Here is a 20,964-nt window from a genome sequence, read left to right on the forward strand (position 1 = left end):
TTCTTCTTGCACTGATATGGTTCATGCCTATAGAAGCATATATAGTCAGCTTTTTTGTTGCTGTTTTCTTGGTTGTTGTTTTAGGTGGCAGATGTACTTCTTCACTTCAGCAGCTGTGAAAAGGTACCTCTCAAGTCTTCTGTGTGGAGCCTAGTTGACAGATGGATCATGGATTCATCCTCATAGTTGAGTGGAGGCCATGCTTCCCAGGGACTTCTCCCAGTTAATCACAGAGGGAGGAAGGGATCCCAAGGCAGGCCCATTTCCTGGAGACACAGGGCTCCTCTAGAGGCTCAAGGACTTCCTGTCAGCCTTACTGAACATTTTTAGAACTGCCCTGTGGTCTACAGCCAATCAATCTTCCTTCCTTCCTTCCCTTTCTTCCAGCCTCCTCTGGCTTCCCCCTCACTTTCCTCCCTGGCCTTTTCCCCAGTAAATTTCTTGTATGTCTCGTCTCATCTTGGCTGTCTCAGAGGACCTGAACTAACACACCTTCCCATAACAGATTTGGATAAACCAAAAGGAAGAGAAAGAGAAGGCTTCCAGGCAGGTAAACAGCATGAGTAAAGCTATGGGGGTGGGAAAGCCCCCGGTGTGTTCACACCACAGGGAAAATAGCCTGTCCTCAGAGGGCATCAAACTGCCAGGCTCCAGTCTATGAAAGGAAGTGTTGTGTGACTTGGGTAAGTTACTGAGCCTCTCTGGGCCTTGGTTTCACCATCTGCACATTGGGGATAATAATAGTACCCATTTTATAAGGCCTTTGTAGAGATTCAGTGAGTAAATATGAGAAAGTGTTTTGAATGGCCCAAATTACCAACTGAAGTTAGAGCTACAATTACAGAAGCATCTACAGCTGCCAATCTCTGATGGGGCTGGTTTTCAGCTTTGAAGAAGGCAACACACATGTTTTCCTTTCCTGACACATTTGGTTTGTGGCCTTTAGGATGCAGACATGAACCAGACCTGGTTCCTGGAAGAGAGGAAGCAGGGGCATGGGGTTGGAAGGGCTGTCCTTTCCCAGGCGAAGCCCCCCATTTCCTGAAGGAGTTGGGGCTTGACATTATCCTTATGACCTTACAGCAGCCAGATAAGAGAGTGGAGGTCAGGCGGGCCCAGAGACTTGCGCAGATGTCTTGGCTCTAGTGGACAGCGGACATCTGGACATACCGAGACTCCTACAGGGGAAAGTCCGATGCTTGTCACTGGGTGGCAGCCCCTGGTAGAGCTGGATGGAAGGAGGGGTTTCCTGAGGTCCACCTGACATGTGGGCTTCACTTCTCAGATGAAGGCTTAAATGCTGGGTTTGAAATCCCGCTGGGTGCCTCCCTGCCATCACCACCACCAGCAACACGTCCACTGCACAGATAAGGTAGTTGAGGCTCAGAGAGGTGAAGTGACTTGCTTAGGTTTCATACAGCAAGCGAGTGGGCAATGTTGGGATTTGAACCTGGCTCTCAAGCCCTTCACCAGGGGCTGAGGGTCACTCTTGGGGTGTCTTCCCTCCTCTTCATTCTTGAGGACATACCAGCCCTGTCCTCTGCAGGGCCCTGTTAGTCCTCACAGGTCAGGGGAATTTGGAATATCTGCTACTTTTCAGAGCCCGCCTGTTCCTGCAAGATGCCATAACCAGAAAGTTGAATGCCCTAATGCCCTATTAACCCAATAAGCATAGAAAGACTGAGCTGTAAAAGAAAAAACAAAAAGCAAAACTAAGGAGATGAAGTGACATTTTTGAATGCTCCTCATGGGCAAGGCGCTTTGGATGCATGATTACGTCACGTTGTCCTTGGCACAGCCATAACTGGAAGTCATCTTAGTTAGGAAAGTTTTTGGCAGCAAGTATGAGAAAATCTGACTCACAGTGTCTTCAGCACAAAGGCATTTGATCATCTCATTAAACAATAAGTCTGGGGGTAAGTGGTTCCAGGAATGGTTCTCCTGCAGCTCTGGTTTGGGGTTCTGCTATTTTCCTGGCCTTCCCTCATAATATCCCCACCATCACATCCTTACACAATGGCCCCCAAAGAAAAGGAGGAGAATAGGGAGGGGAAAAATTCCCAGAAGCCCCCAACAAATGTCCAGATGGTGCTCACGTGGCCACCACTGGACCAATCCCTAGCAAAGAGGATGTCCCTGGCTGGCTCAGACCAACACTGGTTCATTCTGTGGGAAGGGGGTGGGGCCATCTTCCTAAACACCTGCTTGATTTGTGAACAAAATCAGATTCTGATAGCAAGGGAGAAGCCAGGGGCCCCAAAACCTTCTTCCCTCTTTGGTGTGTGAGCAGCTGGCCTCCTTCCCTGGGGGGGGGGGGTGTGGGATTTTGCCTGTGGGCTGAGGGGGGAAGAGGGACATTTTATTTGGGGGGGATTTGGACTGAGGTGATGCTAGTTTGCACTCAAGCCAGGGGTGTGGGATTGGAGAGCTAACATTTATTGAGCACCTACTGTGTGCCAGGCCCCATGCTGGGTGCAACTGTCCTGTGAGGAAGGAACTGTTCTCCCCATTTCTCAGATAAGAAAACTGAGACCAAGCCTTGATCACACATATGGTGAGAGGCTGGATTGGAATTAAGTGCTAATGGCAGTTGACCCCCACTAAAGTTCACTGTGCGTCCGGCACTCTGACAAGTGTGTCACTTGGATTAGGTCATTTACTCTTCACTTCATCCCCATTTCACCGATGAGGCACCTAGGCTCAGGGAGGTGGCGCAGACTGCCTGAGGTCACATGGTTTAGTATTGGCCAAGCCGGACTGTGAACCCCACTGCCAGAAGGCTGCCCCGTGGGGCTCCCCAAATTTGGAGAAAACCCTCCAGGCCTGTTCTGTGGCCTTTTTGGGATTGTCAGCTTTGCTGGTGAGTAAGCTGGATAAATAAACAAGAGATTCAAGAAACTCCTTTTGCTTCTTGCGCTTCTCAGTCTGCTGAGGCCACATGAGGGTCATCCAACTGCCTTGACAGCCGACATTAAATAGACAAATAAATGAAGCTCTAATACGATAGCAGGAAATGTTAAGTACTGTCAAGGAAAAAAAAAAACAAACCCCAAAACAGTTCAAGGCAATAGACAGGGCTAATGTGACTGCCTTAGACCAGGCAGTCAGGGAGGGCTTCTTTGAGCAGTTGACAACTGAGCAGAGACAGAGGGATGAGGGATGTGATGATAAAAGCCAGCTGTGCAAGTATATGAGAGAAGAGTGTTCCAATCAGAGGGAATAGCAAGTGCAAAGGCCCTGAGGTGGGAGTGAGTTTGGAACACTTGGGGCAGGGTGAGAGATGAATGTGGCTGGAGCAGAGTGGGTGAGGCAGAGAGTGGGAGGACATGAGGGCAGGGAGGTAGAGGTGGGAGGGGGCAGATCAAGTCCTTACAGGACCTTGTAAGGACTTGGGCTGTGCTCTGAGTGAGGTGGAGCCATGGAGGGTTCTGAGCAGGATTCAGTAGAGGATCTGACTTAGGTTCTAGCAGGATTCTTCTGACAACTGCGGGGAGAATGGACTGCAGAGAGATGAGGGCAGAAGCCAGGAGACCAGGGAGGAGTAACAGCTCAGCCTGGGGGCTATTGGTAAGATGAAATGAAACCTGTCTCAATTCACCCAGCAGTGAGCAACAGCCCAAGGATTAGAATCAGACATTCTGGGTCCCAGCTCCACACTCTGCTCACTGCCTCACAAAACTCACATGTGCCCTGCACTCCTAGTTTGCACTTCCCTCTACTGACAAGCTCTCATCAATTCTTCACAGCAACCCCCTAAGGTAAAGTACAACTCTGACCTCTGTCCCCAGATAAGGAAGCGGGTTAAGAGAGGGTAAGTTCCCTGGCCAAGGTTTCCCAGGTGTAAGTGGGGTGGGGTGTGTGTAGGGAGTGGAGAGGGTGGAGTGAGGTCCAGACGCTTCCAGCTGGGAGCCCAGGTTCTCGCCAGTGCCCAGGGGTGGTCTCTTGCAGAGCCACTGGCACCAGAGGCCAACACCCTAAGCTCCAGGTAATGTGACAATGTCCACCATATTCTGAGCCCCTGCTGTGCTGCAGGTACACGTGGGTGACGTACACTTATTGTCCCTTACAGCAGTTGCAGATGAGGGACTCAGAGCGGGGTGCTCTGAGCTCTTGTGCCCCCTCCACTGTAGTTATTGAAGGTAAAATAGGGGGCGGTACAACCCCACTCCGCCCAGACCAACAGAATAGAAAACTAATGGACTCTAGCCCATCCGGGGTGGGGTGGCGATGGGATGGGTGAGGGGCGGGGGGCGGCTAGAGTGGTGGAGACTGTTTAGGTGGAATGTGGAGGAAAGGCCCTTCCAGTCCCCTCCCACCCCCAATCCCTCCTCTGCCACCGCTTGACCTCTCATCCTCACACTTTCTCTATCCCCATCACCCCTCCGTCCCCCCATATTCCCTTCCTTCCTCTTCCCCAAATCCCCCATTCCTCCCCCACACCCCCGCGTAACCCCTCCCTCCCTGCACATCCCTTCCCTTTCCCCTACACCATCCCTCCCGTCCCCCGCACCCACATTTTCCACGCACATCCCTCCCACCCTTTCCTGGGCCAGGGGTCGGAGCCTGTCCCGTAGAAGCTGAGCCGAACGGAGTCTCCAAGAGCCACCCCACCCACCCTTCTGGACCTGGGAGGGATCGCAGGCCCTGCCCCCGCCCGTAGGCGGGTGGGCGGGGGGAGAGGGAGGGGCGTGGGGGCGGGGTCGGCTCTGGGACTGGGTCCCCGTGGCCCCCGTGGCCCCCAAGCCAGGCCGGCCGCCTCCGGCGTTCCGCAGCCGCAGCCTGGTCGCCGGGCCTGCCATGTCCTGGGCCGTGGTCTTCGGGCTTCTGGCCGCGCTGCTACTGCTGCTGCTGCTGACCCGCCGGCGCACGCGGTGAGTGCCCCCCGCCCGGCCTACCCCCGGCTTCCCCCACCCCGGCCCGCCAGCGTCGCCCCCGGCCAGACAAAGGGTCGTCTCCGCTCAGGCCCGCGCCCCGGCTGCAACGAGGGGGTCGCCGAGCCAGCGGCAGGCCCACGTCGGAGCCCCCGCTCCAGTCCCCCGGGCAGGAGGGGATCCTCTTCCCACCGTCCCCTACACCCCCCGGGCGAGCCTGGAGGTGGGAGTCCAAGTGTCCGGCCGAAGGGGCTTCCGCGCCCCTCCCCCGCCCCGGCGAGGGGGCCAGGCCCAGAGGGCTTAAAGAGGGCTCAGAGTTGGGGAGACGCGCGCGGGAAGGTGCAGGGACGGGAGTCCCAGAGGGCTGCTCACCCACCGCACACACTCGCTCGGCCGGGGCGCGAGAAGCCCGGGCCTGGCCCAGAGAGCGGTGCCTGGGACCTGCAAGGGGGTTGCAGGTGAGAACCGAGAGTCACGGGTGCAGAGTGGGTGCGTGGACATGCTCGGTGTGACCCCCGGTGGAAGAAGCCCCCTCCCGCTCTTCAGCCTCTGTCTGGATCGTGCACCAACTCGGTGTCACCCCCCAGGCTTGCTCTCACCCCCATTACACAGACGGCAGAGTTGAGGCTGGGGAAGGCAGAGGCCCTGAGCGATGCCCTCTTACCGGCCCTGGAACCACCTTCCACAGGATTCCCCGATCCGGATGCAGGGGCTGAGTAGGCTCGGTATTTCCCTCTGCCAGAGAAACTCAGGCCCACAAAGGGGTCTCCCTTCTGCGGAGGTCTACTCGGGCAGAGTAGAACCAGAACCAAACGCCTCAGCTTCCTAGTCCCCAAGGTTCTCCTGCTCCCTTGAGAATCTGCGATTTAGGAGAAAAGTAAAACTCACCTATCTCAAATCAAGGAGATGGCAGTATAGATCTTGTTCTTTTTATAAAATATTTTAAAAACTAATTTGAATTGCACAAGGAATACATTCGACTTAAGCACTTATCCCATTGTAAATAAGACTGAAGCCCTACTAACCACTCTTCCGACAATTCAGGACCTCTACTGTTGATTAATTTGAGAGGAACCTCCCAGATCTTTTAAAAAGATTTTTTATTTTAGACTGGTTTTATATTTACAGAAAAGTTGTACAAAGAGTTCCCAAATACCCCTCACAGTTTCTGCTATTGTTAACCTCTTACATTATCATGGTACAGTCATTAAAACTAAAAAAACCAACACTGGTCTGTTACGATTAACCAGACTCCAGACTTTATTTGAATTTCATCAGTTTTTCCGTTAACGTCTTCTTTCTGAGCTAGGATCTCATCCGGGGTACTGCCTTTGGTTGTCATATCTCCTCAGCCTCCCAGCTGTTTTAAAAATTATCCTTATACGCATAGACATTAGCTCGTAGATAACACAGGGCGGTGGAAGTGTGGTGTGTGTGTGTTTAAATCAGAGTGTCTGAAAATTCCAGAAGTTTTCTGGAAACCTTTTATTTTTAAACAATGTGTTAGTTGAATTTCCACACAGTGAGTTCACGATATTTTTCTTCAACCTCTGGACACCTTTCCAGGTGAAACTTAACACCATACATTCAATCATTTGCCTGGAAAAATGAAAACGAAAAAGGCTACAGATAAGTTTCCTTATAGAGAAATAAATTATTTTTCCTAAGTTGTCAGGCTTTTTGGAAACTCTGTACAGAGTTGTTTTCAGACTGTACCTTTGCTGTTTTCACTACAGATTTTCGTTTTGACATCCGTCCATGTTGCTATGTGGAGATCTAATTCATTCTTTCGATTTTTTGTGTAGTATTCCATAGTATGAATAGGTGCAGGTTTCTTTTTTCCCTTCTATTCCTGTCCCTGTTGAGGGACTCAAGTTGTTTCCAGTGTTTTTGCTATTTCAGGCAATGTGCTGGGCTCATCCTGTGGGGCCTCCTAGTCTGTGCTTTTCTCTGGGGCAGATGAGGGCAGCCACAGAATACATGGATTCTGGGAGGCTGGGTACCTGGGTGCTTAGCATATGGAAACTCCCAGCCTCCAGGAATAAGAACAAGTTGAGTAACTGCTCTCTGCCTCAGTTTCCCAATCTTTATGCTGTTTTTCTTTTTGGCCACACCATACGGCATGCAGGATCTTAGTTCCCCAACCAGGGATCAAACCTGCGGCCCCTGCAATAGAAGCGCAGTCTTAACCACTGGACCGCCAGAGAAGTCCAGTTTCCCAGTCTTTAAAATGGGAATGATGATGGAATTGCCTGGCATTCTAGTGTTTAGGATTCCGTGCTTCCACTGCAGGGGGCACAGGTTCGATCCCTGGTCAGGGAACTAAGATCCCACAGGCCGCACGGCACTGCCAAAAAAAACCCAACAAAACAAAACAAAACAGGGAATGATGACGATAATAGTAGGTGAGAGTGGAATTGCTGGATTAGAAGGAATGCCAAACATTATTTTAGCTAATTCTTGCTATCAATCCAGAGAGCTAATTTGTCTTTGAGGGTGAGTTGTTGATTTTTATACCTGTGGACAGCTTAGCAGTTTCACCAGGTGGGGTACTGGGGAGAAGTGTGGGTATGGGAGTCACTGACAGTTGTGCGGGTGGTAGTGTGGACCCTGGGGAGGCAGAGTTGCGTGGACCCTTGGGAGACCCCACAGGGGCCGGAATTTAGGCCCCCGATCTCATTTTCTCCTAACTTGGAGATGGGGGCACTCTTGTTACCCCCATTTTACAGAGGAGGAAGGGAAGGCAGCGATCAGCCGTGTGGGCAGCAGCTGGGGATGAGAGGGTCACGCCCTGCATCCCTGCCTCAGAACAGTGAGAGTGTCCGTGAGGAAGGCTAGAGACCGCAGACCCCAAAATAGAGCCTCCTTCGCCCCCGCTGGCCTCTGGCTGAGTCACCCTGGAACGTGACCTGGGCCTCGGTTGGATTCAGGGCCCGGGGGCTGAAGGAACCTCTGGCACATCAGGAATCAGACGCCTGGGCTCCCAGCTTCCTGCCTTTGTCCACAGCTCCTTGGAACTTTTCAGGGGAAAGATGAGTGCTGCCAGAAATAACACCAGGCTCGCTGGGGAGCTCCGGTGGCAGGCAGAGTGAAAGGCAGGGGAAGGAAGCCCCACCCACACCCCAAAGATGTCTTAGGGGAAGGTCTCAGGCCCTGCGCTTGGGAAGGTCGCTGGAACCTCTCTATGTCTCAGTTTCCTCACCTGCAAAGTGGCTGTGCAGATGTCCACTTGGGGTGACTTGGGGCCAGGGTAGCATCAAGAGTGTGGGCTCTGCAGCCAGGCCTGCCTGGGTTAGAAACCCAGACCCTCCACGGTGGGCCCTCGGGCAAGTGGCTCAGCCCCTTCTGCGCCTCAGTTTCATCTGCTGTAAGATGGGCTTGATAGAAATACAATGCTTCCTTCCTCAAAGGATAACACAATCAGGGCTCATCAAGTATCAGCCATTATTCCCAAGCAAGGAAACCTTTGCACCTGGCATATAGCCGTTGCTCAAGAAATGGCACCCGGGAGTCGTATTGGTCCTGCTTCTCAGACCCACCCCAGCTGCTCCCTGGTTGCCAGGTGCCAAGCACTGTTCTATAGCCCCCTTCATCTTCATCACAGCCCAGTGTAGTCTGTAGTGTCGTCACTCCTCTTTTACAGGTGAGGAAACAGGCGTGGGGAAGCAAAGTCACACGGCCGGCAAGGAGCACTGCTGGGATTTGAAGCCAGGAGGTGTGGTGCTAAAGTCAGGCTCATGACAACCATCCTGCCCTCCTGCCTCTTGTGCAGAAATCGCCGCTGCCGTGTCCTGTCTCTGGGCTCAGACGTGGACTGGAAGAGGGCAGGTGCACGCTGGGCTCCTCCAGCCCTGTGCTGTGCCAGCCTTTAAACGGAGCCTTCAGGAGAAGCTGGCTCACAGAGAGGCGAGGGGAAAGGAAGGGTCCTGGCACGTCCCCAGCACCCCCTTGGAATCCCCGAGCTGCCCCTTTGCGAGTCTCCTCAATGATGGGCTCAGAGGCAGGGTGGGCGTGGGGCGAGAGGAGGAGGTGGGCGGGGGGAGGCATTTCCTAATGCCCTCAACCCTCGCCTCTGGTTCTGCTTCCATATTTCCCAAACTCTGGCCCTCAAATCTAGCCAGTCTCTCTGTCCACCACCTGTTCCCCGCTTTGGGTTATGTTGGGGGACAGTCAGACTGAGGAGGCAGGAGGCCATGGTGGAAGAACGTAGACAGGGAGGGGAAGAAGGATGAAGGGAAGGTGGTCCCCCCTGGACTTCTGGGGATGGCACAAAAACCCCCAACCTGGAAGTGGACGAGTCGGATGCTGGGCCTGGCTCCTGGAGGATCACAGCCTCCACTCCCACCGTAATTGCTTTAGTCTCCTGACACATCTCCCTCCCGCCTCTCGCTCTTGCAACCTTTATTTATTTTTTTGGCCGCACTGCGCAGCCTGCGGCATCTTAGTTCCCCGACCAAGGATTGAACCTGTGCCTCCTGCAGTGGAAGCGTGGAGTCCTAACCACTGGACCGCCAAGGAATTCCCTCTTGCAACCTTTTAAAAGCACAATCACATCACTTCCTAAATCCTACTTCCTAAATCACGTCACTTCCTAAATCACATCACTTCCTAAATCCTACCCTCCAGAGGGTTCCCACCACACTTGTAATAAAAGCCAGACTCTGTCCTCGGCCACTGGCCTTCTTGGTCCCCAGGTCATTTCCAGTCTTTCACCCCCACATCCTCCACTCCCGCCACAGCGGCTCCTGCTGTCTTGAGAACATCACCAAGTGCACTCTTGCCCCAGGGCCTTTGCACTTGCTGTTCCCTCTGCCTGTAAGGTTCTTCTCCCTGCTCTTCCTTCCAGTCTCTGCTCACATGGCACCTCCTTGGAAAGGCCCTCCCTGACCACCTTCTCTAAACTAGCACCTCCCCACTATCTCGTATCACCCTTCTTTCTTTTTTCCTTAATGAGATGTATTTCCCATACTAGAAAACTCACCCTTTTAAAATATACAATTCAGTGGTTTTTAGTATAGCCACAGGGCTGTGCACCCATCACCACTGTCTAAATCTGGAATATGTTCATCACTCCAAAAAGAAACCTGGTACCCGTGAGCGGTCACTCTCCATTCCACCCTCCCCTCAGACTCTGGAAACCACGAATCTACTTCCTGTCCCCATTGATTTGCCTTCTCTGGACATTCATAGAAATAGAATCATACTCTATATGGCCTTTTGTGTCTGGCTTCTTTTACTCAGCATGATGGTCTTGAGGTGCTTCCAATTTGTAGCGTGAATCAGTACTTCACTCCTTTTCATGACTGAATAATGTTCCACCATATGAATACACCACATTGTGTTTATACATTCATCTGTCGGTGGACATTTGGGTTGGTTCCACTTTGGGGCTATTATGATTAATGATACCACGAACAATAGTGTATAAGTTTATGTATGAACTTATGTTTTCAATTCTTTGGGATATATTGCTGGGTCATATAGTCACTCTTTTAATCTTTCAAGAAACTGTGAGACTAGTTTGCAGAGCAGCTGCACCATTATACGTTCCCACCAGAAATACATGAGGATTCCCATTTCTCCACAGTCTTCCCAGCACTTATTTCCTTTTTTTTTTTTTTTTTAAACATTATGGCCATCTTAGTGGATTTGAAATGGTACTGCTTGTCGTTTTGATTTTCATTTCCCCAATGACTAATGATGTTGAGAATCTTTTCATGTGCTTACTGGCCATTTGTATATCTTCCTTGGAGAGCTGTCCATTCAGATTCTTTTGTGCATTGTTAAATTGGGTTATTTGTCTTTTCATTGTCACGTTTTATCTCCTTTATTTTCTTCGTCACACTTCTCGCTCTCTGAAATGATATTGCTTCTTTGTTTTCGTCTGTCTCCGCTTATTAGTATGTAAGCCCTGTGAGGTCAGGGCTCTCCACCTCATCTTCCCTGTTCACTCCTGTATCTCCAGCACCCAGGACGATGCCTGCTTCATAGTTAATATTTGGTGAAGGTGTGAATGGAGCCCCTCCCTCAGAGGGTGGTTGGGGAGGATGAGATGAGACATTCATATATCGAATGCTTGGCCAAGGGCAGGGCCCAGTGCAAGTGCAATGTCAGTTTGAGTATATTAGTTATCTCTTGCTGTGTAACAAATTACCATATAGTTGGGAGCTTAAAACAACACCCATTTATTAGCTCACACTTCAGTAGATCAGAAGTCCAGTACAGTGTGTCTGTGTTCTCTGTCCAGAGTCTTACAAGGCAGAAATTAAGGTGTTGGCCAGGCTGCCTTCCTATCAGGAACCTCCAGGGAAGAATCTGGCTGAATTCAGCTCCTTGCGGTTGTGGGACTGAGGTCCCCATTTCCTTGCTTGCTGTCAGCCAAGGTCCACTCATAGCCCCTAGAGGCCCCATGCATTCCTTGCCATGTGGCCCCTTCCATCTTCAAAGCCAGCAGCAAAGAATCTCCCTTACGCCAAATCTCAGTCTCTTTTGCCAGGAAGATCCCTGCCCCTTGTAAGCCCTGTCCTCCCCTGATTAGGTCAGGTCCACTAAGAAGAATCATCCTTTCTCAAAGTCAACTGTACCAGCTCCCTCACTCAGTTGTAGGTCATTGTAGTCATATTAGAATTCCATCCACCATAGTGAGGTGTAGATATGTTATTATATCCTCAGAGGAGTCCCTCTGCTCTCACAGATGAGATTTTGACCTTGAATATCACACACAACCTTCCTACCCCCTGGCTGAGCTACCTGTACCCCTGGGGCATCCCCACAGGCCACGGGCATGGCGTCTGGCCTCCTGAGAGACCTCAGATTCTGAGCTGGAGAGGGGCAGTCAGGGGTCAGCGACAGGGCAGTTCTTCTACCACTTCCTGCTATCCAGCCATGCTCTCCAGCCTTACCCTTTCCCGGTGGGCATGAGAGGAAGTGTGAGATGACCAGGAGGACCCTGGTCCATGCTGGCTCATACAGAGAACTCTGTATCCTAATACCACTGGGTTCTGGAAGGTTCTCCTACCTGCAGAGAGGTGACCACCTTAACTGGACCCCCCAGTATGTACGAACATCAACTGGTACCCCAGCTTCTGCTCTCAGCCCCCTGTGGTCTATTCCCTACTCAGCAGCCAAAAGCCACTTGTAAAAACCAAAGCCAAATCCTGTGCCTCCTCTGCTTCGAACTCCGATGGCTCCCCCCTCACTCAGAGCAAAAGCTGAAGTCCTCAGAGCTGCCTGCAAGGCCCTGCATGGTCTGGCCCTGTTACTGCTCCGGCCTCACCTTCTACTGTACGCGCCTTGTTCCCACATCCAGCCACCCTGGCCTCCTCACTGTTCTTTGCACACACCAGGCATGATCCAGCTTAGGGGCCTCTGCACTTGTTCCCTCCACTTGGAAGCTCTTCTTTTAGATACCCATGTGGCTCCCTCCCTCACGGCCTTCAGGTCTTTGGTCAAATGTCTCCTCAGGGAAGCCTTCCTCTCCCCTGAAAATCTCACGCCACGCCCCACATTCTATCCTCTTCCCTGCTTTATCAAATGGTGATAAGTGCTGTGGCTTCTGCAGGCGACCTGGCGAGCCCCCACTGGACCTGGGCAGTATCCCCTGGTTGGGCTATGCTTTGGAGTTTGGAAAAGATGCCGCCAGCTTCCTCACTAGGATGAAGGAGAAGCATGGTGATATCTTTACTGTAAGTGCCTCTTTTGCCTCTTGGGAGGGAAGGGGATGAGCAGCTGGGCCTATTAAACCTGGTGTTTACTGATTTCTTCAATACCCATCCATACACTAACCATCCAGTGGTCCAGCCAACTTTCTATATGCCTATCCAACGTTTATCTAACATTCATCCCTTCATTATCCCTCTAGCATCTTCCCAACATGCAGCTATGCAGTCATTTAATATTATCCAATACTTGGTGTGTTCATCTAACCGACCTCTATCCATTCATTCAACTTCCATCTGTCCCACATCTACCCATCCATCTAACATCTGTCCTTCTGCCTATCTGCCCAATATCTAAGCAGCCTTCTTCCGTCTTAATATCCATCCAATATTCATTCATATATTCCATTTCCATCAACCTCCATCTATCCACTCATTCGTCCATCTTTCTAAATATCTATCCAAAATCTGTCTCTCCATCCACTTGTCCATCATCTGTTCCTCTACCTGTCTACCCAATTTATCCAGCATTCTTCCACTCATGGACATAGCATCCATCCAACTTTCAACCATGTATTCAGTTTCCACCAACTTCCATTCTTCTGCTTATCTGCCCATGTTTCCATCCATCTGCCACCACCACCCAGCATTTGATTATCTATCCTTTCAATATCCAATGTCTGTCCACTCTACATACATCTATTTATATCTCTCTCCATCCACCACTTCAACATCCAAACAACCGTCACTCATCCACCCACCTTCCACGTCTCCTTCTAACTTGGAGGTTAGAAGTGAATCCAACATTCACCCTTCAATCTGTTTACCCAGTATCCACTTAGCATCCTGCCATCCCTGTACCCAACATTCATTCATACATTTAGTTTGCAAGCACCCTCTAGCTGCCCATCCATCCATCTTTCCATCCAACATACATTCAATGATCTATCCTTCCATTTATCCACCCATCTAACCATCCATCCAACAGCATTTTTCTTGGATATTGGCTTGTATTTTATAAGAGAGTTTGATTACCATGACTCACAGACCACATTTTGAAAACAAGGCTAAGGCAGTGGGTAGTTGGAGTTGTGTGACCCCCTCCACACACATTGGAGGGAAAATGCCCTCACCCTTGTTGACTGCAGGATTATAGCTCTCCAGTGCTGTCTCCTTCCTGTCTTGAGCAGCATGTCACATACAGAGCTCAGCCTCCCAAAGAAGGTTTTGCTTTCACATCCACTAGCATTTATCCAACAACATCCATCCATCCTTCCTTCCTTTCTTCCATCCATTTATCCACTCATCCATCCATCCACCCACCCATACCTATAATATATCCATTTATCCACCGACATCCTCCCATCCATCCGTCTGTACATTCATCCATCCATCCCATCCATCCGTCCATCCACCTACGATGCACACACATCCATCTGCTGCTTCTGTGGGCAGACTCTCTCCTGGCTGCTGGAGATATGACATTAACCAAGATAACCGTGGAAGATGCTTAAAAGTGAGGTGGTTAAGAGCATAACCTTTGGTTCAGAAAAAGTGCCGAATTCCTTTCCCAGCTCTGCCACTTCTCAGGTGTGTGGTCTTGGGCACGTTATACGCCTTATCACATTTCAGCTATAAATGGGTGAATGATGGTCCCTGCCTCACAGGGTGGTTGTGAGAGGTAGATGAGGGGACATTGTCTGTTAAGTAGCTGGTGGGGCCACTGCCTGTCACGGGGTAAGTCGACCTCAGAGAACTGCTGTTTTCATAGTCGTACTCCTCACTCCATCCCTGCCAACTTCCCAGGTGCTGGTGGGGGGCAGGTATGTCACTGTCCTCCTGGACCCACACTCCTATGACATGGTGGTGTGGGAGCCTCGCACCAGGCTGGACTTCCACGCCTACGCCGTCTTCCTCATGGAGAGGATTTTCGACGTGCAGCTTCCGCATTACAGCCCCAGTGATGAAAAGTCCAAGATGAAACCGTGAGTGGCTGCAGATGGTACCCATGGGTGGGCCAGGGTGGGCGATCGGCTTCTACCCTCGTAGTTCAAGTCCTGTGTGAGCTGAGCTTGTTTCCACAACAGGTGTCCAGTAAAGACATTTCGTTTTGTGAAAACAAACAAAAACAAAACAAGAAACAACCCTAGAGAATTGGGCTGAAGAAGAACTCTTTACTTCCCAAGAGGCAGCTCTGATTTTTAGTAGAAGGAGACCAGGGTTGGGGTCAGCTAGACCTAGATTCAAATCCCAGCTTTCCCACTGCCTAGCTTTGTGACTTTGGGCAAACCACACCCCCGCACCGAGCCTCTGTTTCCACATCTGTCAGATAAAGGGAGGTGGTGGGGTGATTAATGTTTTTGAGTCCATACTCTGTGCCAGGCATCATGCATGATCTCATGAGTCTTCACAGCAATGCTGGAGGGTAACTTACAGCCCCATTTTATAGATGAGGACACGGGGCTCAGAGAAGAGAAGTGACTTGCCCGAGGTCACACAGCTAGGAAGTGGTGCAGGTCCTGAAACATAAGTAATACTTACAAAAGGACCTGTGAGGGCATTTACCCTGTATTCGTTCATACACTGGTCGCCATCCTAGATGCAGGAGCACAGAATGACGCCAACCTCCCTCTGAAGACACCTGCCAAATGCCAGGTGTTTGATAGGCACGTGTTCATATCTGTGCAACAGCTTCAGAGGTAGGTATTTTTATCCATATTTTACAGATGAGGAAACAGAGGTTCAGAGAAGTGAAGTGACTTACCCAAGGTCTACTGCTAGTAAGCGTCAGAGCTGGGATTTGAACCCAGGTCTGCAGACTCCACAGCCCATTCTCCTCCCACCGAGATACTGAGGAAGTAAGACTCTGCATCCTCCCCTAAAGAGTGCACACGGTCTGATGGGCATCTTTAGCGATCTCTCTCCAGGAAGACTCACCTCCTGGAGTCAGGAAAAGCATCTAGAAAGCCGGGTTTTGCAGGACTGCTAAAGCTGAGGAAAGGCCAGCCTCATGAGGTGAACATGGATGAGAGACAATGCTCAGTCTGACCTTGGCTTTGTGGGACAACTGCTAGGAGTATTCCTGAGCCTGAGTGTCCTGGGTCCTGCTATTCTAGGGATTCCATTAGCAACAAGAGTCCACAGTTCACTGCATCCTACCCCCCTACCCAGGGAGGATCCCAGTTTCCTCCAGTGTCTACCCTCGAGAGTTTCTGGGCATTTCTCAAAAGCTGGCATGAGGTCTTCTGGGCATGGCTGCCACATCTATTGGGGGCTCCTGTCTCTGTCAAGGACTAGTGCTTGGAGTGGAGTCAAGGGAACAGCTGGAGCAGGGTTGATCACTGTGTCAGCTCCCATGTATTAAGCACTTACAATGTGCCAAGCGCTATGTTAAGCCCTTCACACACAGTATCTCACATGGGTCGTATCTATTGTTTTTCCAACAGTGAAACATCCCAAAGCTTTTATTACCTGGAAGTTCACGGAACCCCTCTGGAGGCTTTCCCGTCTTGAATTATCCAAGAACCCAGGGGCTTGTTCAGTCTAAAGGAGTCCATCCTATGTCCAAACAGCAGATGGCGACAGAGAGCCAGAGCACCTGATGGGCACACTAGCACTGGTCTTGTTGCTGCCACAAGGTGTCGCTGTTGAACACCGGCTCTGCACCACCCCATGGACGCTTCGCTCGATGCGGTGGGGTCCTTTATGGTTTAGATCCTTGTGCAGTGTAGAGGGGCCTTAAACTTAGATAGAAGATCCCATCTTTCCTGGCTTCTAATCATACATTCAGTCATGGCTCAATATTGACTGTACTGTGGGGGCTCAGTACAGAGGGGCTTCTGGCTTCAGCCACATGCTCTCCCAGAACTGGTCCTCTCCTCAGACTCCTAGGTACTCAACGACAAGACCAGATCGCCAGCCAGATTGCCTTATTCCTCATGGAGCATTCACTTGGAGTCATGTTTATTAGCAATCCTTGGTCCAGGACACTTTATCCAAACAGGTCTCCCTAACTTTGGATCTCAAGGAGAAAGGGCTGGTTTCTTAGTTCTCTCTCTTCTGCAAGTCTGTGGGTTCCTTATCCAAGCTCATGTGCCCCGAGAGGGGATGGCTATTATGTTTAAAAGTTCAGACTCTGGAGTTGGGCAGATCAGGGTTTCAGTCCCAGCTGTATCACTTACTGGCTGTGTGACCTTGGCAAATCACTTTCCTCTCTGTCCCTGAGTCTCTCCATCTGTAAAATGGGTATCATAATAGTAACTGTTATCCCTGGGGCTGTCAAAAGATGAAATGAGATCATTGTGCTTGGCAAAATTAATAATAACTATCGTCATTGTGGATGATGATAGAAATAATATTTTGTTTAAGCCAATCTTCCAAAAGCCCTCATTGCCACTGAGGCACTGGAGCCCTGGGACTCTGAGGTTTGGCCAAGGAGGTGCCTGTGTGCATATATATATATTTTTGGAAGCTACCCTCTCACACCTTGGTTCCTTGCCCCAGGACTCTCCTCCACAAAGAGCTCCAGGCGCTCACAGAAGCCATGTATACCAACCTCCACACTGTCCTGCTGGGTGACACCATGGAAGCAGGCAGTGGCTGGCATGAGATGGGACTCCTCGAATTCTCCTACAGCTTCCTGCTCAGGTGAGCCCAGCACTCTGGACCAGCCATTAATAGTGGCCAAGGGAACCAGGAGGACTTTGTGGTTGGGGAAGCAGTTTGGGATGCTCCAAAGCAAAGGCTGCAAGGCGACATTTTGTATCTGGGACTCTTGAGTGGTCGCCTGACTCAGCCTGTGAGCTGTAAAGGAGACACAGGCCAGAAAAGGGGCCTTGCTGGTCACCCAGATGCTTGGTGAGAGGGCCAGTGTGGCTGGAGCCTAATGAGCCAAGGAGGTTGGGCGGGGGGATGAGGTCAGAGAAACTGGCAGAAACCGTGTCTCACAGAGCCTCAAGGCCATGGAAGGCTTTGGAATTTATTCTAAGTGAGATGAGTGACATTGGGGGTTTAAGCAGGGGTATGACACCATTGGACTTAGAGTTGGTTTTTTTTTTTTTAAAAGGAATTCCTTTTTATTTATTTATTTATTTATGGCTGTGTTGGGTCTTCATTTCTGTGCACGGGCTTTCTCTAGTTGCGGCAAGCGGGGGCCACTCTTCATCGCAGTGCGCGGGCCTCTCACTATCGCGGCCTCTCTTGTTGCGGAGCACAGGCTCCAGACGCGCAGGCTCAGTAGTTGTGGCCCACGGGCCTAGTTGCTCCGCGGCATGTGGGATCTTCCCAGACCAGGGCTCGAACCCGTGTCCCCTGCATTGGCAGGGAGATTCTCAACCACTGCGCCACCAGGGAAGCCCGGACTTAGAGTTTTAAAAGCTCTCTTTGGCTGCCCGACAGAGACTAGACCATAGTTCGGGTGGGTGGCAATGAAAGGGAGGCAGGGGGACCTGTTAGGAGGCTGTTTTAGTTGCCCAGGTGAGACAGAATGGTGGCCTGGACCAGGCGATGGCAAGAATTTGGGTAGCTTTGGGGGATGGGGTCGGTGGGACCTGCTGGTGGATTTGACTGCGTGGTGGCAGGGATGGAGGAGCATGGCCACAGGCAGTGAGGGAAGGAGAGCCAGCAGTTTTTGGTGGCATCCCTAATGACCAGCATCTCATACAAGCGAGACATTTCAACCGCTCCAAAAAATTACAGCAACACAGTTTGAGGATAAAGGACAGGCATTTGCTGACACATATGGGCACACAGGAATATTTATGACGTGTGTGTGTTCTTGTAGGCTCAGCGTGCGCTAATACATTTAATCCTCACAACAACTCTGTGAGGCGGGTACTTTACAAACCCCATTTGACAGATGAGATAACTAAGGCCTGGAGATTCTAAGTCATTTGCCCAGAGTCCCATGGTTGGGGTCCTGGCAGGGCTGGCTGCAGAGCCTACACTCTCAAGCACGACCCTTGGTGTGTCGCCTTTTTCTCATTTCACCCTGGAGTGGTGCAGATACCATCAAGGGCTGTGATTGGTCTGGGTGATGCAGGTCTGGTCTACCCTGTCATATGGTGTGGAGACTGAGGTCCAGAGAGGGGCCGCTAAAACCACCCAGCAAGTTCACAGCAGGGCACTCGCAGGTCTCCTAGCTCCTGCCATCCCGTATCCTTGTGCGGGCAAAGAAGTCAGAGAAGAAGCTGAGGCACTGGGGGAGGTGGGGGCCACGCGGTGGCAGCTGGGTCCGTTTAGGTTCATGGTAACAGCAGGCACAGTGCAGGAGGGCAGATGTAAATGGATCCCTGTGTCTTCAGGGCCTGAGCCCCGGGCTGCAGCTCCTGCCTCCTTGGGCCTTTTCATCGCCATCTGCAGCCCCTGAAATAGAAAGGCAGTGGGCAAGTTGGATGACAGTCACACGGGTACAGAGGTGTGTGTTCACGTAGCCCGAGACCGTGAGATTCCAACCTGTCCTGTGTGGGCCCCTGCCTCACTCAGTCACATCCAGAGTTCTAACTCTGATTCCACTGGTGTCATCTCACCAGCCTCCTTGCTGCCCCTGGAACAGGCCAGGCATGCTCCCAACTCACGGCCCTTGCAGTTTCTGTTCCCTTGCTCAAGAATGCTCTTCCCTATATGTCAGCATGGCTCCCGCCTCACTTCATTCAAGTCTCATCTCAAGGGTCACCTGCTCAGGGAGGTCTTTCCTGCCACCCCATTTAATATGATGGCCCCCTCATTACCCGGCCCATTCCAGCTTTTTCTTTATGGCTCCTAGCGCCACCTGTAGGTCATGTGTGTATTTATAGGCCGTGTAATTATTTATTGCCGGTCTTCAGCTGTGCCAGGTGTTATTTTGATGTGGAGGCGCCACAGGAAGGGCCTTCGTGTCCACAGCGTGAAACCTCGTGGTCTTCCTGGTTTTCTTGTCTTTTGGGGAGGGGTTATTTTTCATTGCCTATTTTTGGTAGATATTTTATCTAAGGAACTAGTTTTCTGCTTTAAGAAAAAAACCAGTGCAAGTAGGATGACAAATGGTGACAGGTGTTTAACTGCAGTGTCACAGAGACCGCAGGGCCTGGGGAGGACCGTCTGACCCTGCCAGCTTGTTTCCGTCTAAGAGGGGTGGCCGTGACTCCACTTCTGCCCAGGGCTGCCAGGCGGGACTGTAGGCTGCCAGTGGTCAGGCTTTCTCCTTTTTCAAAATGAGATGGAGGGGGAAATGCAGAGTTTGTATGAATTTCCCCAATTGTTTAAATATGCATTGGGTTGTTTTTAGGAAAACTCTATTAACCAAACAAAACACGTTTCTGGACTGAATCCAGATTGTGGGCTGCGCCTTTACAACTTCTGCCATAAGGAGACTGAGGACATTCTTCTGAAGAAGAGGGATCCAGGGAGGAAAAGGAGGAGGGAATTCCTTCCGGGCTGATGCAGAGGCATCAGTAGGGCCGACGGGTTAGACTCTATAGGTAGCTCGTTTCAGCTGTTCTGAAGGAAGGATTCCTCCTTTTAGTCCAGTGGGATGGGCAGGTCTTGAACTTGCCATCTCTGGGGGGCATGGAGGCCAAAACTGGATGAGGGGAAGGTGAGTGGGATGCAGGGAAAAGGTGGGACAGTAGCTTGGATAACTGAGCTCAGAATCATGGTGACCCCATATTTTCTTCCAATATCAGTGTTCTCAGGATTAAGTTCTCACTATCCATGCATCCATCCACCCATCCTCCCTCCCATCCTTCCATTCATCCATTGATAGAAAATTTATTGAAGACCTACTACGTGTCTACACTGTGTGAATGAGGGACAAAGTGGGGACCAGACAGGCCTTTCTCAGCCCCATCCTCCCTCATTCCTGCTTCTTTCCTCTCCTTCTCCGGAAAATCCCTGTCCTGGGAGACCCAGGAAGGCCTGAGGGGGCTGCATCAGGGCTTCACGGTGTCTCTCTCAGAAGTCCTGGCCCCTCTCACCACGTGGAAAAAGTGAAAACCTGTGGTTTTCCTCCCAGGACTGAGGCCAGTGGGGCTGGACTCCTGGAGCATTAAAAAGTGGCTGGTGGGGCTTCCCTGGTGGCGCAGTGGTTGAGAGTCCGCCTGCCGATGCAGGGGACGCGGGTTCGTGCCCCGGTCCGGGAAGATCCCACATGCCGCAGAGCGGCTGGGCCCGTGAGCCATGGCCGCTGAGCCTGCGCGTCCAGAGCCTGTGCTCCGCAACGGGAGAGGCCACAGCAGTGAGAGGCCCGCGTACCGCAAAAAAAAAAAAAAAAAAAAAATTGGCTGGTGGTGAAAACATTTCCTGTGAGAGCATTCCTGCGGGCTGTGTGTGTGTGTGTGTGTGTGTGTGTGTGTGTGTTTTGAGTGTGTGTGTGCAGACTCCCAGGGTGCTCCGCGCCGGCCCCTCACTCTCCAGTCCAGCACCTGGGCCGGCAGTACCTGGCAGCGCCCTGACCTGGC

General features: G+C 51.3%; 1 protein-coding gene across 2 annotated transcripts in view; it reads left to right on the plus strand.

Annotated features, from left to right (window-relative positions):
• The first annotated feature begins 4,731 nt into the window (after positions 1–4,731).
• PTGIS (prostaglandin I2 synthase) overlaps positions 4,732–20,964 on the plus strand; it is a 43,061-nt gene continuing 26,828 nt past the window's right edge. The window contains exons 1-4 of one of the 2 annotated variants that reach the window (XM_060033433.1): positions 4,732–4,871; positions 12,433–12,556; positions 14,336–14,514; positions 17,033–17,176. In XM_060033433.1, the coding sequence (XP_059889416.1) occupies positions 4,798–4,871; positions 12,433–12,556; positions 14,336–14,514; positions 17,033–17,176 (521 nt within the window). In that variant the 5' untranslated portion in view covers positions 4,732–4,797. Of the gene's footprint in view, positions 4,872–12,283; positions 12,557–14,335; positions 14,515–17,032; positions 17,177–20,964 lie in introns of those variants that run through there. The other variant, XM_060033432.1, reaches the window with a different exon arrangement.

This window comes from Delphinus delphis, chromosome 15 (genome assembly GCF_949987515.2).
Source record: "Delphinus delphis chromosome 15, mDelDel1.2, whole genome shotgun sequence".
NCBI lineage: Eukaryota > Metazoa > Chordata > Mammalia > Artiodactyla > Delphinidae > Delphinus > Delphinus delphis.